Below are 17,529 nucleotides of genomic sequence, written 5' to 3'. Positions count from 1 at the left end.
TGGATCCTGAGCACTCAGTTGCAGCAGGCACTAAGCTATGAGCTTCACACATGCTGTTTAATCCTTACCACAAATAAAATGAGTGCGCACAATTCTGTGGTCCATTCTCTGGATCCGTGAATAAAGAGTTAGACAGGTTATGTAACTTGCCCAAGGCAGGTAGCAAAGCTGCCTCCACCTCAGACCTGTCTGCCCCAGAGCCTGCGTGATTTCTCTATAATGTTTTAAATTTGATTTATTTAGTTTTAGAGAGAGGGGAAGGGAGGGAGAGAAACACTGATGCATGAGAGAAACATAAATTTGTTGCCCCTTGTACACTCTCAACCAGGGACCTGGCCCACAAACTAGGCATGTGCCCTGACCAGGAATTGAACCGGTGACCTTTTGGTTCCCAGGACAATGCCCAGTCCACTGAGCTACATCAGTCAGGGCCTATGTGATTTCTAAGATTCCATGTCGAATTCATACCTGAGAACCTCTAAATTTTTGTGATTCCATGCCTTTATGGAGGGGTTAAGGAGAGCAGATAGGCTTGAGAGCTGTAGGGAAATGAGCCTGTGAAGAATCGCCATCCTAGGTCTACTGGTTCATGGTAGAGAGGGAGGAGGTAAGATCCCAGCTCCCCTAGAGTGTGAGGCTCTAAAATAAACCTCCCCGCCCGGGGCTCCAGACATACTGAAGGCAGCAAGCACATCCATCTCCTCACTGCCTGCTCGGCCAGGGTCTCCGTGGGGTCCGGGCATTCTGGCTTCCCATCACCCACTCCCCTGTTCCTGGCTCAGGCCCAGGGCCTCATCCTGCTCTCAGCCTCTCTTTTCAAGGCAGAGGTACCCTTTCTAGCCTCTGGAGTCTGAATATTCTGCCACACTGGCCCACTCATTCACTCAAAGACAGGAGCAAACTCCCCGCTCTGAGTCTTTTTCCTCTTCTCCTGATCCCTCCTCCCCAAAGCCCTATTATCAGTTTGCTAAGAGATTCTAGGACCCAGATTTAGACAGATGGATGCCAGCGATAACTCCGGCCATCACCATATTCTTGGAATCTTTTCAAGATTTCCCTACCAGACCCTTAAAATCTCTTGGACAAACTGTGACCGTTTTCCACTTCCTTCCCACCTCCCTCCTACTCGCCTCCAGCCTCACTCCTGTCCTCAGCTCTCTCTCCAGCTCTTGCCAAGAGGAATAACCTTTTTTTCCTTTCGCTCCTTCTACCTTCTGCTGGTAATGGACCTCACAAGTCATTCTTCTTCCTGTCTAACTTTCTTTGTTTATTACTTAAACCTCTCAGTGGAATGTCTAGGGTGACTGTTTACTGCGTCCCCAACACCTGCCGTGTTCTTCTGCCGGTATAAAGTTCCTGAGTGCTCCAATCAGATGGGCTGCCTCCACCTCCACAGGCAACAGCCTGGAAACCCAGTTGTTTCCATGCAATTTCCTCTTTTGCCTTTGCTTCCCTGTGAAGCGGAGCCGCGGTGGGCCGTGTAATGTGAGAAGGACCTCTTAACCACATTGAGTGGCTATAATGAGTTGCCAGCCTCGTGGGAACTTGGATCAGAGGAAGCCAGGGAGCAGAATGTCAGCACAGATTATCCACGTGGAGCTGATGGGAGGACTGGCTCTTAGTGGGTCCATTAACTGCATGACCCACAGCCCAGACTGAAGGTGAGAGCTGGGAGTCGAGGGAGGCCAGGATGCCGTCCTGCAAAGGGAGAACTCTGCCAAGATGTTACACTAACTGGAAGTAGCCAGAAAGGAGGGAGGTGTGGACCCGGTTCCTTTGTCCCTCTGACAGCTGCCTATTGAGCACTGTGCTGAGCCTGGGCAGTACAGTGTAAACAAGACCTTTTCTGCCCTCACAGACCTTGTGACTAATGGTTTTAAGCTATTCCAGAAAAGCAAACCCAAATAACAGTAGCTCTCTGCAAATTGTCAAGGTTCCTCATTAGCATAAAAGCAGCAAACATCAATAATGCATTTTATAAAGCACCCATGCAGAACCAGGAAACAGAGGATGGACTCGTTGCTTCCTTCCCTGAACATAAGTACCATGGGAAAAATGCATTGCTGCTGTGTCCTGCCTCCGTGAGATTCCAAGGGACACAGGGTAGTATCCTACACATTGGCTGTGGTTAGTCACCTTATGAGACAGACTTTAAACATCCCTGATGCCAAGGAATCCTGAGCATGTATCTTTAACCCAGAGTTTGGCAATCCTTGTTACTCAAACAAAAATGGAATCTACATCAGCCATCCCTGCCTTCACACCGTTTGAAATTCTGTCATTTCTTTCTAGAGCTGCTACCAACAGCCTTGGTTCCCCTGCCAAAAAAAAAATGTTGGCATGTAGCACAAACACACACAACCCATTACAGTCAGTACTTCCCTACTCACGCCAGGTGGGGTCTGACCCCTTACCCGTATGGGGACTCGCCTGTGCCTGCTGGTATGCCAGAACACGGCTCAGAACTCTGGCTCCCTCCTGTGGACTTTGGCACCCGACTGTGGAAGGTGGCGTTGCCAGGGAAGCCCAGAAATGGCCTCGGAAGCTGGAACTCTTCTCGCCTTCACAGCTGGTTCCCTGGGAAACTTCTCAGAAAATCATAGCACTCTTTACTCTCCAAGCCACATATCTCAAGCTTTGGGGCTGCTTTTACCCCGGGCTATGCAATCTGTCTGGTTATTTGTATTGGATTAAACAAGCTATATTTGACACTGCTTCTCATTTGGGTTTTTTGTTCTGTGTTCTCTGTTTCAGCATTGGTTGGAGTTTACAAAGTCTGTGGTGAAACAATTGAGATGTAAGTTTTCTCCAAGAAAAGACTCAAGCCCTACCCTGGTGAGGGTGGGATGACACGTACCACTTGCAGCAAGTCTTGGTGGTTTTCCACTGTGCAGAGTTGAAGTTGCCCTAAGCATCTGAGGATTTTTTTCTGAGGGTTCAGAGGCCTGTGCATCCTGGGGGGGGGGGGGGGAAGGGGACCCAGTCGTCTCTGGGACAGAGGGTCTTTCCTGATGGGCACCTCTTTTTCTCTGCAGCCCAGCCTCCCTTCACCATGTGTTTCCGTGTGAAGTTTTACCCTGCAGACCCTGCTGCCCTGAGAGAAGAAATAACCAGGTAAGGCAAAACGTACCTCCCTCAGCCAATGAGACCTGTCAGAGGACAGGAGAGAGGGACTAGACCTCTATTTTGGAAACTCCTAACTTTATAGGCAAGGAATTCTTCCTAAATATAAACTTACTTCTTTTGTATTTCATTTCCACGTGCTATCTTTGCTCACCCCCTCAGTAAAATGTCTTTCTTTAAGAAGTGTGAATACTTCACCTTGATTGACCACCCTCAAAGGAGCCTGGAGTAACTAATCAAATGAGTTTTTTTCTTTTACCTGTGATGTGGCCACTGTGGACATTTTGGGAGAGGGCTGTGTTGCTGCTTTTTGGGGGGACGGAAACAGACTCCAGTGGCCTAATGTCCTTGGGCAATGCCAGAGCATGACACTGAAAAACAAGCTGAGAAATACGGAGGATTTTAGATCCAAGTGGGTACACTCCGGCAGGCTGATGGCTCGGGTCCATGATAAACCCTTCATTGTGGGCATTACGTTCTGTGGAGAGCAGATGGCTGCAGGGAATGGATCCCGTCTCATCCAGCGCCACTTGAGGATGAGAAAGAACCTCTGTGCCCACAGCCATCCTATAAGAGGGTCAATGAATAGGAGCTTCAAAGATTCTCCAGGGTTTTGTGTCTCTGAGCCAAATTCACTCTAAAAGTATTGCCTCATTATGAACTCTCTTTAGCAGGCATCCTTAATTTTTATACTAGAAAGATCTACACTTGATCTTAGCCAAAAGGCCAAGAAGGTGATATATATTATAGAAAGATCTAATGTTTGATATAAGCAAAATCTTGGTTTTGCCTTGGAGGGGGTGGGACCACTCGTGAGAAGGTCACACCAAGAAACCCTAGAGCAGAGGAAGGAACAGCTCGGCTGGCCCCCTGCAACCTTGGAGGCAGCACACACTGCGTGGGGGCAGAAACCGGTCCTGCAGACTGTCCTGGAAGGCCTTGGGATCTACTCTGGATTCTGAACTGCCTGGGAAAATCAAAAGAAAAGGGAAAAGAAGGGAGGAAGGAAGGAAAGCTATGGAATTATTTTCACTTCATGTTCTAAAGAGCATGTCACACTACCTTTACAACCCGTCAAAGGAGCAAGTTTCTCAGGGAAGAAGAATGAGAAAATAGGGAGAGAAGCGGGCAAGAAATAGGAACAAGCAGCGCAAAGAGAGCAAAGAAGTGGGACAAGGGAGGGAGAGTGGCTCCTTCCGTGGGCCCTGGGGAGGGCGAGGGCGATGTTGGCACCTGGCTGGAGGGTCGGTGCAGGGAGCAGTGCGCACCGAGGCCGTGGGGTGTGTGGTTGGGGTCAGACCCCGTGTTCCTTGCTGGACAGAGAAACGACAGGCTCTGCTCACCCACAGGGAAGTGGATGTGGCTCCCACATTGCTTCTAAAAACCAAGCTCATCTATATTAATAAGCTATCCTGTAGTTTTAGGCAGAACAGTGACGGTTTCACCACAGAGGAGTTTCAGCAAAGTACTAGCCTGCCTTGCTCATGATCTCCAGAGTGTTTGCCTTAGCTCTGAGCCCATCCTCCCCTCCCCCTCGCTCTTTCTGTGAAACAGGTAAGGATGACAGGGCAGACCCAGAAGGCCAAGCCCCTGTCCATATCAGACCAAATTCAACACACCTTTGCTGAGAGCCTGGCGCACTACCTCCTAACACTGCACATCCGGGTGGCCACGTCTGCACCTCACTGATCAATAATGGGGTGAGGATTGGCCTAATACAACCCAGTGAGAGCTCCACGGACGCATGGCTTTCTGATTTGATTCGAGGACAAAATTACATTATCTTGGCCCTTAGGAGGAGTCCTTTTTTTTTTTTAAATATATTTTATTGATTATACCATTACAGTTGTTCTATTCCCCACCTTCAGTCCCCTCCACCCACACCCTCCCTCCCCCACCATTCTCCCCCCCTTAGTTTATAACCACGTGTCTCAAGTTCTTTGGATTCTATATTTCTCCCACTATTCTCGCCCTCCCCCCTATCTATTTTCTGCCTACCATCTATGCTATTTTCTGTGCCTTCTCCCCTCTTCTCCCCCTCCCACCCCCCTGTTTCTAACCCTCCATGTGTTCTTCATTTCTATGGTTCCACTCCTGATCTAGCTGTCTTCTTGGTTTGCTTTTGTTTTAGGTGTGGTTGTTAATAACTGTGTGTTTGCTGTCCTTTCACTGTTCATCTTTTTCATCTTCTTTTTCTTATATAAGTCCCTTTAGCATTTCATATAATAAGGGCTTGGTGATGATGAACTCCTTGAACTTGACCTTATCTGAGAAGCACTTTATCTGTCCTTCCATTCTAAATGAAAGTTTTGCTGGATAAAGCAATCTTGGCTGTAGGTCTTTGGATTTCATGACTTGGAATACTTCTTTCCAGCCCCTTCTTGCCTGTAAGGTCTCTTTTGAGAAATCCGCTGACAGTCTGATGGGTACTCCTTTGTAGGTGACTGTCCCCTTATCCCTTGCTGCTTCTAGGATTCTCTCCTTCATTTTGGTCTTGGCTAATGTAATTATGATGTGCCTTGGTGTGTTCCTTCTTGGGTCCAACTTCTTTGGCACTCTCTGAGCTTCCTGGATTTCCTGGAAGTCTATTTCCTTTGCCAGACTGGGGAAGTTCTCCTTTATTATTTGTTCAAATACGTTTTCCACTCGTGGCTGTTTCTTTCCCCCTTCTGGTACCCCTATAATTCGGATGTTGGAACGTTTAAAGATGTCCTGGAGGTTCCTAAGCCTCTCCTCATTTTTTTGAATTCTCATTTCTTCATTCCTTTCTGGTGGGATGTTTTGTTCTTCCTTCTGGTCCATTCCATTGATTTGAGTCCCCGTTTCCTTTCCATCACTATTGGTTTCCTGTGCATCTCCCTTCATTTCAATCAGTCCAGCCCTCACACGTTCCTCTAATTTGTAACTTTGTTCCTCTAATTTGTGACTATAATCAACCAGTTCTGTGAGCATCCTGATAAATAGTGTCCTGAATTGTGCTTCTGAGAGGCTGGCAATTTCTCGGTCGCTTAGAGTTATTGGCTCTGGGACTTTGAGTTCTTCTTGTGCCATCTTTCGGGTTGTTCGTGCCTGTTCCATAGCAGGATCAGAGCCCTAAAGTGTTCACTAGAACAGGGCAACTCAGTCGCTGGGTTGTGACGTTGTAGGTGGGGGCGGGGTCAAAGAGGGACAATGGCTCTCACTGGTCTTGCAGGGCAACTAAGTCGCTGGGTTGTGACGCTGTATGTGGGGGCGGGGTCAAAGAGGGACTATGGCGTCCTGTCCGCCGCCTGCCGCCACGGCCCTCACCGGTGCCGCAGTTGCTGCCGTCACCAGGCCCACGCGTTTCGTCCCACTGCACGCGAGTGTGCCACCGCCGTCAGCCCTCGCCCCCTGGGGCCTGCGTGGTCTGTCTCACTGTGCGCGAATATGCGCCCGCGGTCTGCCCCGCACCCCAACTGGTTCCCGTCTGCCTGCGCGCCTGGGTCGGGGGCCCTGTCCTGCCCGACCCTGCTCGCTGCTGGCTCCGCCCCTCTTACCGTCCCCGTTGAACGGTTAGATGTAGTCGGACTTCCGTATAATTCAATTTTCTGTCCTTTGGTTGTGTCTTTGTTTCTCCAAACCTTTGTTGTATTCAAACTTGGTTGTGGGAGAAGGCACAGTGTTTCCACCTATGCCTCCATCTTGGCGGAAGTCCTCAGGAGGAGTTCTTAACACTCTTTCCTAAATCAAATGTCACCGCTTAACACTGATGTACTGACCCGCCTACCCAGGAAGCAGCATAGACTTGAGAGCTCAGATCCTGTTTGTCACTTCTTTATTTCATATCCTGGACACAAGATATTTAACTTCTGTGACCTTCAGATTCCTCACTTGTAAAATGAGGATAGTAACAGCTACCTCTTAGAATTGTTGGGAGGATTAACCACTATACACAGTCTTGTACTTCTTAATAACACCCTCCCTTCGACTTACACTGAGCAAAGGCTCAGTATCTGTGTCCTGCCAGGCTGATTACATGGTTCATGGCCCAGGGCCTCTGCTCATGGGGCACAAGTACAGTTACTCTGGCTTGTCTCCCTGTTTCTGTGAAAGGTACTTCTTTTGTGATAATCCCCATACCGATTTTGTCCCCATTCCCTGCCAGCAAGAGTCTCTAACCTAAGCAGCTACCTTTGAGAACTCAGAGAGAAAGCCATCTTTGGTAATCGCCCAAGTCCTGGTCAGCATGGCAGGAGGAACGTGGCTGGGCCTCTCAGCCAGTCAGTGAACTTCAAGGACACTGACAAGTGTGTGAGCTCTGCACACCCCCCCCCCCACCCTACCACCACCACCACCACTGTGCATCTCACCAGCCTTTCTTCCCTAGAATGCAATTTTCGAGCCCTGTCAGGAGTGTCAGCCCCAGGGTGCCTGAGCCTGATTTGGAGTCTTCCTGCCACCCCTCCCCCAAGGCAAAGGGTTCAGTGGAGGCCTTAGAATTAGCTGCATCGTGCTCCTCATTCACATCCCTGCTGATCTTCAGAGAGCAGGTACCTGCCCGGCCCTACTCAATACCGGTAATTCATTCCTGGCTTAGAGCCCTCCACACCACTTTACTGCCAAACTAATTTAGCTGTCAGTGGGCTTCTTCCTAGCAATATTGGTCCTAAATTTCACCTCCGTCTCATCCTTTCCCATAAAGCCAGGCTGAGAGGAGGGGATGAAGTAGGGGGAGAAGAACTGTGCTTCAATTTATTATCTCTTGGACTCTTCTCAGATGAAAAATTTAGTTGCCAAATCCCGATTAATCTCTTTTGTCATTTTTTAAAGTAATAAATAGATTTTCTTGTCTGAGCTGAAGACAAAGCAGAGAAAATGGGGATTAGGCACCAGATTTAGCTTTTAACAGGGACCGCAGGTGTATGAGCCGTTTGGAAAGATCAAGTAACAGAAACCGAGAACAAATGGGGCCCCGGCTTCCAAGAAGCACGCTGCCCAGCACGCGTTTGAGCAGGTGCTCAAAACACTGTTAATAGAATGAACTAATATATTTGGGAGTGAATGGAGTTTTCGGGCTATTTATCCCTTCAGTGAATATTGCTTGAGCCCCGCTTCGGCTAAGAAGGGTTGGCTGGCTTTCTCTGTGAAAGGCCCAGTAGTGAGCACGAACCCTGGAAGGGTTTGCGAGTCATGTGCTCTCTGTCACAGCTACTCGTTTCTGCCACTGCAGAGCAAACGCAGCTACAGACGACATATGAAGGAATGAACAGGTCTGTGTCCCAACAAAATTGTATTTTATCTCATTGGAAACCACGGTGGCAAGCTGTCTTCAGAGACCCTGGGCTGAGGAATCCAAAAGGGTTCAAACCCCCTGGGTTCCCACTCCAGGTTTTTCTTTCACTCGCTGTGTGACAAGGCAAGAGCAGCGTCTCTGACCACTCAGCTTCCTCATCTGTGAGGCAGGGACAAAAGCAGCAGTCACCTCACAGCCACCTTGCAGCCATGAGGACTAAAGGAGAGGCAAGTGTTAAAGAGCACAGCGTGTGGCGCACAGCACGCACTCAGTAGATCGTCATCGTTGTTTCGTTTTTTCTTGTCGCCTGTTTCTCTCACTGGAAGGTAGGCTCCATAAGAGGAGGGACTCTGTCTTATTCCCCGCCATCCTCCCAGCACCTGCCTGGCACAGGTGCGAGAGCACAGCTGGACAGCTGGATGGCCAGTGGGAGGCAGGGCGAGCAGGCGCGCTGGACACAGGGCATGTGTGCTCTCTAGGGGAACATTAAAGTAAGTGAAATGTATTCTCTGATTCCAAGGAGCGTGCCGTCTCGTGTGGGGGAGGACAGACTAAGCACAACTGTCCGAGGGGGAAAGGATGGTAGGAAATAGAGGAAGCCAGAGGCAAAGAATCTAATGAAGGGAGGGTGGGGCCGAAGGCTCTTCTGGAAAAAAACTCTAAAGGAGCCGCCAGTGCTTTCCAAGGCTCAGAACCTTTATTTCTGGAAATACCTGCAGATTCATCCCCATTATGCTTCTGATGTCAAAAGCATAATACCAAAGCCAGTACCTTGAAGAGATGTACGTGTTGCAGAAAAACTCAGGTTGTCCTCAGTTGTCTTTTAGGCTCTCGCCTTTTCATGCCCCCATCAGTGAAGGGCAGCGCACGTGTTAAAAATGGAGGTGAGGTAGAGCCTCCTGCAGCCAGGGGAGGTGGGCAGAGTTTTCCCAAAAAAGTGTCCTGAAGGAGCAAGCTTGTTGTCTTAAATCTGACTTCATTTAGGACTGCCCCTGCAGGCCCCAGCCTGATAATTAACTGAGTCACGGTAGTGGGGAGGAAGCGCCAGGCCCTGGGAGGGGAGGCTGTCCTGATTCTGATCACTGTCACCTCGGACAAGTCATTCTACACGTCTGGGCTTCTTCCTCCACTACAAAATGAGGGGACGAGGCTCTGTAACTCTGTCTGGGGTTCTGGGGTTGGGTGACCCAGCCAGCCTGCTCATCAGGAGCTGGCAAGGCTGCGTGGCCCAGGAAGCTGATCCCTTGCCTGGCAACACAATGACCCTGGTGGCAGTGTCTTGGGCCACGAAATGGTCTCCCTTAGGCCATGTGTGGCAGGGGAGGACATGCCAGGGTCTCTTGAGAAGAGGTCTAAGGGTGCAGTGAATCACATGGGATGTATTTTCAGGACCAACACCACTAAGGCATCGGTTACCTCCGTAAGTGAACAAAACATGCATCTTGATGGAAGATACTGCACTGTAACAGAAAAGGGGGGGGGGGGGCGCCTCGTGCAACTCTCTACCTTGAAGCTGCCAGTGGGTCCTTTCATGAGCTCAAATCTTCTTGTCCTCTAAATTCTGGTTTGTTCTTTAGGATGTTGTTGCCCTGCCTTCCCCTCCCCCTCCAGTTGCTGCACCATTGCCTAGCAGTGTTCCTTTGGCCTTACCCTTAACCTCCCTGTAGCTGTCCTACCTCCAGATGTCTGAAGAAACCCCGCCCCTCAGGGGAAAGTCTTGTTTCCTTTCTAGCTCACCTGAGGCACCTGGCATGTACCCATCAATAAAGGCGCCTTATACAGATAAGTGGTTCTCATTGCAAGGAGGAGCGTGTCCCCTCTGGGCAAAGAGGGCTCTGGAGGGACTTTTCCAAACCCAGGAGCACCCATACACATGTGGATTCTGACTTGCTCCTCTGGCCGTTCTAACGGCCACAACATTGAGAATCACTGCCCGGAGCCTTACTATCCCTTTGAAATACCTCATTCAGTGCGGTATGTGCAGTCCCTGAATTTTGGACACAGGTAGGCAGAGAGGTGTGGGAGGAGGGACCAGCAAGTATGGGGCAAAAGGTTTGCTTCCACGTGCAGCCAGAGCCTGTGGAAGGTGGGAACTGGGCACAGTGAGAGGCAGAGAAGCTTTCTCCCCCTCTCCCCCTCCTTTTCCCTCCTTTCCTCTCCCCCTCCCCCTCCTCCTCCCCCTCCCTCTCCCTCTCCCCCTCCCCCTCTCCCTCTCCCTCTCCCACACACTGTGTGGCATTTCACTGTGGGAAGCATAGTGAAGACGAGCTTGATTTGGTAGATCCATCTTAGTATCCGTTTCTGCTCCATTTCTTTTTCCTTCAACTTTTCCTGGCAGACACTGGGGCAGGGTGGTGTTGGTGATGGTGGATGAGGTGATGAGGGGAGCCCTTACTAACATCCAGACTGTAATACTCACCCTGCGCGCGTTTTGTGGAATAAGTCCATCCTGAGGTGGTTAGAAGGACGCTTAGGCTTTATTCTGTATACAAATCACGTGTGGATCTTGTTAAAATGAGTCAGGAGGTCTGGGACAGGCTGAAAGGTCTCCGTTTCCAAGGAGCTCCCAGGTGGTGCTGATCTGTGGCCACACTTTGAGCAACAAGGCCTTGGGAGAGAGGAGGTTCGACTGCTCTTTAGTTTTTGTTTGTTAATTACTCAAATCACCAAGCCCACCGCTCTCAGAGTCGCCTGCTGGTACCCCTCCTCACCCCGGAAGTTGTGCTGTCAATGGTCCCCTTTCTTTTGAGCATTGTCACGTGATCAAGTGAGCCCAGAATCCTCTGTTTCATTCTTCAGCCTGAAAACAGAAGCAGTGGAACCTCTAGTTGCCCAGGGAGGGCCGACTTTCTTTCTGGTTCAGACTGGTGGCATTTAAGGAAATTTTACTATGTCCATGACTCCCCCAGGGACACTGTAGTTATCTATGGCTGTCTAACAAAGTGCCACAAAGCCTAACTTAAACGAACCAGCATTTATTACCCCCCCGGTTCCTGTGGGTCAGGAATCCCGGGGCCGTTTAGCTGGGTGGTTCCAGCTCAGGGTCCCTCAAAATTGCAGTCACCCGCAGGCTTGAATGGAGGATCCACTTCCAAGATGCTGCCTTCATGAGGCTGCTGGCGGAAAGTGTCACTGCCTAGCTGGCTGTTGGCAAAAGGCCTCAGTTCCTTACCACATGGACCTTTCTAAAGGGCTGCTTACGGGCCCTCCAGCAGAATGAGTGATCTAAGAGAAAGAGAGAACAAGAAGGAAGATGTGATAACTTTATGATCTGGTCTCAGATGTCAGATACCACCACTCCGGCTTTGTTCTGTTTGTTAGAAACAAGTTACTAAGTCCAACCCACACTGAAAGGGAAGGAAGTGGGCTCTACCTCTGGAGATGAATAGCAGCCAAGAATTGACAGATGTATTTTTTAAACCACCACAGGTGCCCCCCGCCCCCCCCAGCCAAGAAGCTGCTGTGGTAGGTGACTCACTGAAGGGCGAGCTATCCCTGGCTTTTGCTCTTCCTGGGGTACCAGCAAGGTTACGAACAGACCCCTCTCCTTGTAAAGACACTTTCAAAATGGAAAGTCAACCATTCCATCCTACTGAGGCAGGGTCCACCAACTGCTCATGAAACCACGAAGCAGTTGTAGTGCCAGGAGCGCAAGGCAACACAGGGACTGAGGGCCGGCCTTAGGGGCCTGAATCTGAGTCCTGGCTCTGCCCCGCTACCAGTTGGGTCCCCGTGTGAAAATTACTGGAGCCTCGGTTTCTTTATTTTTAAGCTGGGGTGGGGGGTAGGAGATACCATTAGTACCTATATCTCAAAGCGCTTTGTGAGACTGAGGTGAGACAATGCATGTAGAGTGCATACCCCCTGGCTGGCAGACAGTGAGAGTTCACTGCCTGCCAGTTGCTATTAGCTGTTTCTCTTGACACCCTCCTCCCACGGGAGGTGAGAGCTTCCTGCGCTCGAAGAATCGCCAGCCACAGTTTCTGTGCTGCCTTCACCCGTGCCTCTTCTCTCACCCTACCCAGTGCTGAGCGGCCTGCCTGGCCTCTGCGAGTAGCTGAAGGCTGTTCCGCAGGGGGACAGATGCTCTTGACAAGCCAAGGCACAACTCTTCCTTGGGCCGGTTCCTTCATCCGCCATTCCCCTTCCTAAAAAGGAACACCAGCCAGAGTCCAAGGCAGAGAGAGGCCCCATTGGCCCCTCTCTTCTGATACAGGTTTCTTTTTCTTCCAAAAATTGTTTTATTGACACTGTTACAGAAGACCCCCATTTCTCCCCACCCTTTGACTCCTGCCCACCCCCAGGTCTTCACCACATTGTTGTCTGCATCCACGGGATATGCATATATGCGTATATGCGTATATGTTCTTTGGCTAATCTCTTCCAGTCCTCCAACTGCCCTCCTTTCTGAGACCTGTTAGTCTGTTCCATGTATCCTTGCCTGTGGTCCTATTTTGTTCATCAGTTTATTCTGTTCATTAGATTCCAGAGAGGGCCCACTGGAATCTAATGAACAAAAGGCCTCTCATAATGGCCCTCCCATATGAGTCACATGTGGTATCTGTCTTTCTCTGACTGGCTTATTTCACTTAGCATAATATTCTCCAGGTCCACCCATGCTGTCTCAAAGGGGAGGGGAGGGGCTTCTTTTTCACAGCTGCATAGTATTCCATTGTGTAAATGTGCCAAATCTTTTTTATCCATTCATCTACTGATGGGCACTTAGGCTGTTTACAGATTTTCGCTATTGTAAATAATACTGCTGTGGATATAGGGGTACATGTGTTCTTTCTGAATGGTGTTTTGGGATTCTTGGGCTATATACCCAGAAGTGGGATCTCTGGGTCAAATGACAGTTCCACTTATTTTATTTATGTTATTTTTAAACAAAGGGGAAGGGAGGGAGAAAGGGAGAGAAACATCAATGTGTAGTTGCCACTTGTGCACCCCGTACTTGGGGCCTGGCCCACAACCCAGGCATGTGGCCTCGCTGGGCATAGAACCAGCAACCTTTTGGTTCCCAGGCAAGTGCTCAGTCCATTGGGCCACACCAGCGAGGACTAGCAGTTCCATATTTAGTTTTTTTGAGGAATTTCCGTGGTGTCTGTACCAGTCTACATTCCCACCAACAAAGCACGGCAGTTCCCCTTTTCCCATATCCTTACCAACCTTTGTTTACGTTTCTTTCTTTTGGCACTGAATTCATCTGGGCTGGCTGCTTCCGAAGTCCCGCACTGGGGGACAGTGTTTTTACCAGCTCCTGCCATTTCTGTTCTGAGCTACAGAAAGAAACAGGCTGTTTTGAATTGAACCTCGAATCAGTTCAGGGCAAAGAACTTGAAATTTCAAGTCTTTAGGGAAATGGAAAATGTATCTGTTCTGTGGTATGTTTTTGAGATTTTTTTTTAATGCAGTATAAGTGTCCTGACAGAGATTTTGTGTTTTAAAAAAAGAAATTCTTTACAATTCACTCTGTTTTCTCTCCAGGTATTTAGTCTTCCTACAGATCAAAAGGGATCTCTACCACGGTCGCCTCCTCTGCAAAACATCAGATGCCGCCTTGTTAGCGGCTTATATCCTTCAAGGTAATGACTTTTGACAGGATAAATTTGCTTCTCATACTAACTGCTGATCACATTATTTCAGTTACCACAGGTGACTACTTCTTGCGTATACGCAGGCATCTCTAACTTGAAGTGGAGTCCAAATTGGTGGGCTTTGCCCCGACTCCCTAGACCCAGGGGGCTCTGACCCCTCAACCCCACCCTGTACCTGAGGGCTTCGTACCAGCCCTTCAAGTCATTCTCCCTGCCTTTGGGGTGTTTTTTCATCCTTGGTTGATAAAGTTACTGAGACTCTGGAGAATAATCTGAATCCATTTTTTCCTTTCATGCAAATCTCAAAGATGTGAAGCATCTTGGAATTCTGGTGTCTATTTCAGAGCCCTTTCCGTTCAGAGTGCTCAAAGTTGAAAATGTTTCTAAGTAAGAAACACATTTGCCAATATGCTAATAAGGCAGAGTTGAGTCTGTGCCCAGCTGGTACCCAGCCTGGCTTTTTCTGCAGAAACGGTGGGAAAGGGAAGCGCCCGTCATGTCTAATCCCCGCTCCTTTCCTGAGTTTCGGGGCTCTTCTGGGTGCCACTCCCTGGATGACTTTTGGTCCCTGGGCCTGAAACTGTCACCGGATTGTTTGGGACGGTAGCACTAAAGTCATGACATTTCCACCTAAAAACGTGAACTCTTAGAAACCTGTGAACTCCAGGAAGCTACTTTATGAAGAGAACCTGGAAGATCCTTGCCAGCAAACTAAAATCCTTCTGGCGGAGTGATATCGCAGGTACATATGAATGTAAAAGTCAGCCCATTAAGACTTTGGCTTCTAAGACTCCTGTTTTTAAAAATCATCTAAACAGGAAGGTGCTTGCCAACCCTAAGGTACCCAAACAGGGTCCTTTCATTTTTAAAGGAGAGCCTGGTTTGGACTAAGTGAAATTTTAAACTCCAGCCTTTCCTTCAGTTTACCCTGACAACCACATTAGAATTGTCATTGTTTTTTCTTTAAGGAAATTGAAATCCAACATCAATGTTTTCCATCTGGAGCTTTCTAAATAAAATCATAGTAAATGAGTCCACGGCTCAAGGTCACTCTGAACTTTTATGCCCAGGGAGGCCTTTCGTCTCTTGCTTAGTAATGGAAATCCGCAAGTGGTTGGAAGCATCACGTAAAACTGAGAGGAGGGCACACCGACTTCTCTCTGTGCTGCCTGTGGTTCTCACTAGGGAAGGAGAATGGTCAACCAGAGTAGCTACAGCTTCTTAACACCCTTCCTCTTCACAGACCCATGGTGTTCCTTGTAGAGCACTTGACGTGGACAAAGCTAGGTTCTCACCTAGGAACACACCATGGGCCCACCGCCAGCCCTGCCCGCGAAGCTCTAAGGTCTGTGAGCTCAGCAGCAGTAGGGATGGGCTCTGGGCGGAAGCCCCACCCCGTGCAGGGAGCTGAGAAGGCACCCGAGGGCCTGGAGCTGCTGATCCCAATGGCACTTCTGGTTCCACCCAGCCTTCCCCACTCCGCTGTCCTCTCCAGGGTGCCTGGCACCTGCTCAGCCCTCAGTGGATATTTATTCACTTGATTTCATTTAGTTTGGACTGAGAGTTTAGTTCTGAGTTTGCATCATGGCTTATTCATCAGTTTTCTGTGTCTGTGCTAAAATCCTCAGAATGAGATTTCCTCTGATCTAACTTAGGCCCAAGGGGTTCTCTGTCTTTTTGATCAAGCTTGGTGTCCTGTGTTGCCGCAAAGATCATTGCTCCCAGGCCTTCCTCTCATAACCAAATGGATGGGGTCGGCAGTGTAAACCTCTCTCTTTTATTGCAAATTTACTTGTGGTGCCCTCAGAACACAGGGTCAGCTCTACTGTCTCTCTGCTTAGCCTCGACATCACCCAGTGTGCTCACCTGGGCAGATGGCTGTGGGCTCGCTCCTGAGACACACGTCCTCCGCCGCCCCACAGCCATGCTTGAGATCCACGGTTCTTTGTGTATCTGCTGCCTGCTTTGACTTTTGCTCTGTGTGTGAATCCTGTTGCTTTGCCGATCTCTACAATTGTTTTCCTCTACCTTACTTTTACCAGCGGAGATTGGAGATTATGATCCAGGGAAACACCCTGAAGGCTACAGCTCCAAGTTCCAGTTTTTCCCTAAACATTCAGAGAAGCTGGAGAGGAAAATTGCTGAGATTCACAAGACAGAACTCAGGTGAGTGACACTGGATCCAAGGCCAGGACACCGTCCCTGGCACAACCTGACCCTCCTGACTCTGGATGTCCCATTTTCAGTGACCACAACCAAGCCCGTGGGCTCCCTCTGAAAGGCAAGAGAGATGTTGTATCATAAGGACAATAGATGGGGGTTGTTGGCCTGAAAGGTATTTGCTTCACCAAGAAAAAATGAAGAGACAGAGGTCAAAAGCACGAACAAAAAGGAAGAGAAAAACAACAGAAAAGGAAAAAGATTAGAGAGGAAGGGTTGAGTGAGGGTTGGAAAGTAAGCAAGCCTCTGCCCTCGGTCTAGACAGTGTTCAGGGGCTCCCGGGTCAGTGGGTGGGCCTGCACCGGCTGCCCCGATTCCCAGGTACCACGGGTGCCATGAGAGCACTCGGTTCGGGGACTGTGCCTGCAGCGCTGCCTCAACCCCACACCCTTGCGCAGAGAGGAGAGAAACACCTGGAAGCGGGAGTCTTGCCCTCCAGAGATTCTTAGTTCACGTAGAATATTCGTAATTTCATCAAATAGCATCAACGCACCCATCCTTCCACCTGAATGAGAGAGGATTTTCTAGAGAGACTAATTAAAAGAAACACAGGAACAGGATGCTTGGGTTCCGCTTTGTGTGGCTGGAGCCCCAACTCCCCAAACGGATGAAGTACGGAGAAAAATGATACATACAACACACTGTTGTAAAATAAAACATGCTATTATTAATATATTATAATTTTTAAAATTTTTTTAAATGTTTGTATAACTACAATTCTGCGGGAGAAAAATTCCCGAGAGGGGGTAAAAGATGTTTCTAATGATAATAGCCTAAACTAGTCCCTACCCTGATCCGTTGCTCCCCCTTCACTAAAAAATTTTACCAACAGATACGTCCCCACAGCCTCCGTGACCTTTGTAAACAGAGCTCCCGCACACTGTGTGTGGCAGGACTGGTTCCCGATCCTCCCAGAGGCGTGGAGAAGTCCGTCAACAGCGGAATCCTAGCCTAGCCGCTTCCCACCCCTCTCCCCGTGCGACCCGGCCTCTCGGGTGACGGCTCCTCCTATCACTGTTGGGGAAATAGCGGCCCCTCGTGGTCAAGGTCGGAATACACAGACCTGTGTGCCGGCTCAGGGTTCATTCAAAGCAAGTAGGAGGGACGTGCTGGGACTCCCCTGAGGCACAGCCAGGAGGGTGTTAGATGGGGGACAGTCCTTCAGAAACCTAGTAAAAGGTTGGAGGCCCCCAGAGGTTTGGGCCACCTTCATAGGTGAATGGAACTAGGGGCGAACCCTTGGCCAACTGCAAGAGCATTTTCCAGACCCCTCGTCTCAGTCGGTGGATGTAGACCTCGGCTGTCGACCTAATGCTTACATACAGGGACTACGTA

General features: G+C 49.4%; 1 protein-coding gene and 1 non-coding gene across 6 annotated transcripts in view; one reads left to right on the top strand and one right to left on the bottom strand.

Moving 5' to 3' along the window:
- The window catches only part of FRMD5 (FERM domain containing 5), a 300,110-nt gene that overhangs the window by 255,454 nt on the left and 27,127 nt on the right, over positions 1 to 17,529 (top strand). For all 5 annotated transcript variants that reach the window (XM_037054503.1, XM_037054504.1, XM_037054501.1 and 2 more), the window contains exons 3-6: positions 2,755 to 2,797; positions 3,036 to 3,114; positions 13,865 to 13,962; positions 16,017 to 16,140. In XM_037054503.1, coding sequence (XP_036910398.1) covers positions 2,755 to 2,797; positions 3,036 to 3,114; positions 13,865 to 13,962; positions 16,017 to 16,140 — 344 coding nt within the window. The remainder of the gene's footprint in view (positions 1 to 2,754; positions 2,798 to 3,035; positions 3,115 to 13,864; positions 13,963 to 16,016; positions 16,141 to 17,529) is intronic.
- Positions 3,664 to 3,861, bottom strand: LOC118992680 (U2 spliceosomal RNA). Its single transcript, XR_005067690.1, has one exon. It is a non-coding gene; the product is annotated as a U2 spliceosomal RNA (small nuclear RNA).

This window comes from Sturnira hondurensis, unplaced genomic scaffold (assembly GCF_014824575.4).
Source record: "Sturnira hondurensis isolate 20B ecotype Veracruz unplaced genomic scaffold, ASM1482457v3 Scaffold0008196, whole genome shotgun sequence".
Classification (NCBI taxonomy): Eukaryota; Metazoa; Chordata; class Mammalia; order Chiroptera; family Phyllostomidae; genus Sturnira; species Sturnira hondurensis.
The sequence above is the reverse complement of the archived record's forward strand: the minus strand, read 5'-3'. Positions and strand labels throughout refer to the sequence as shown.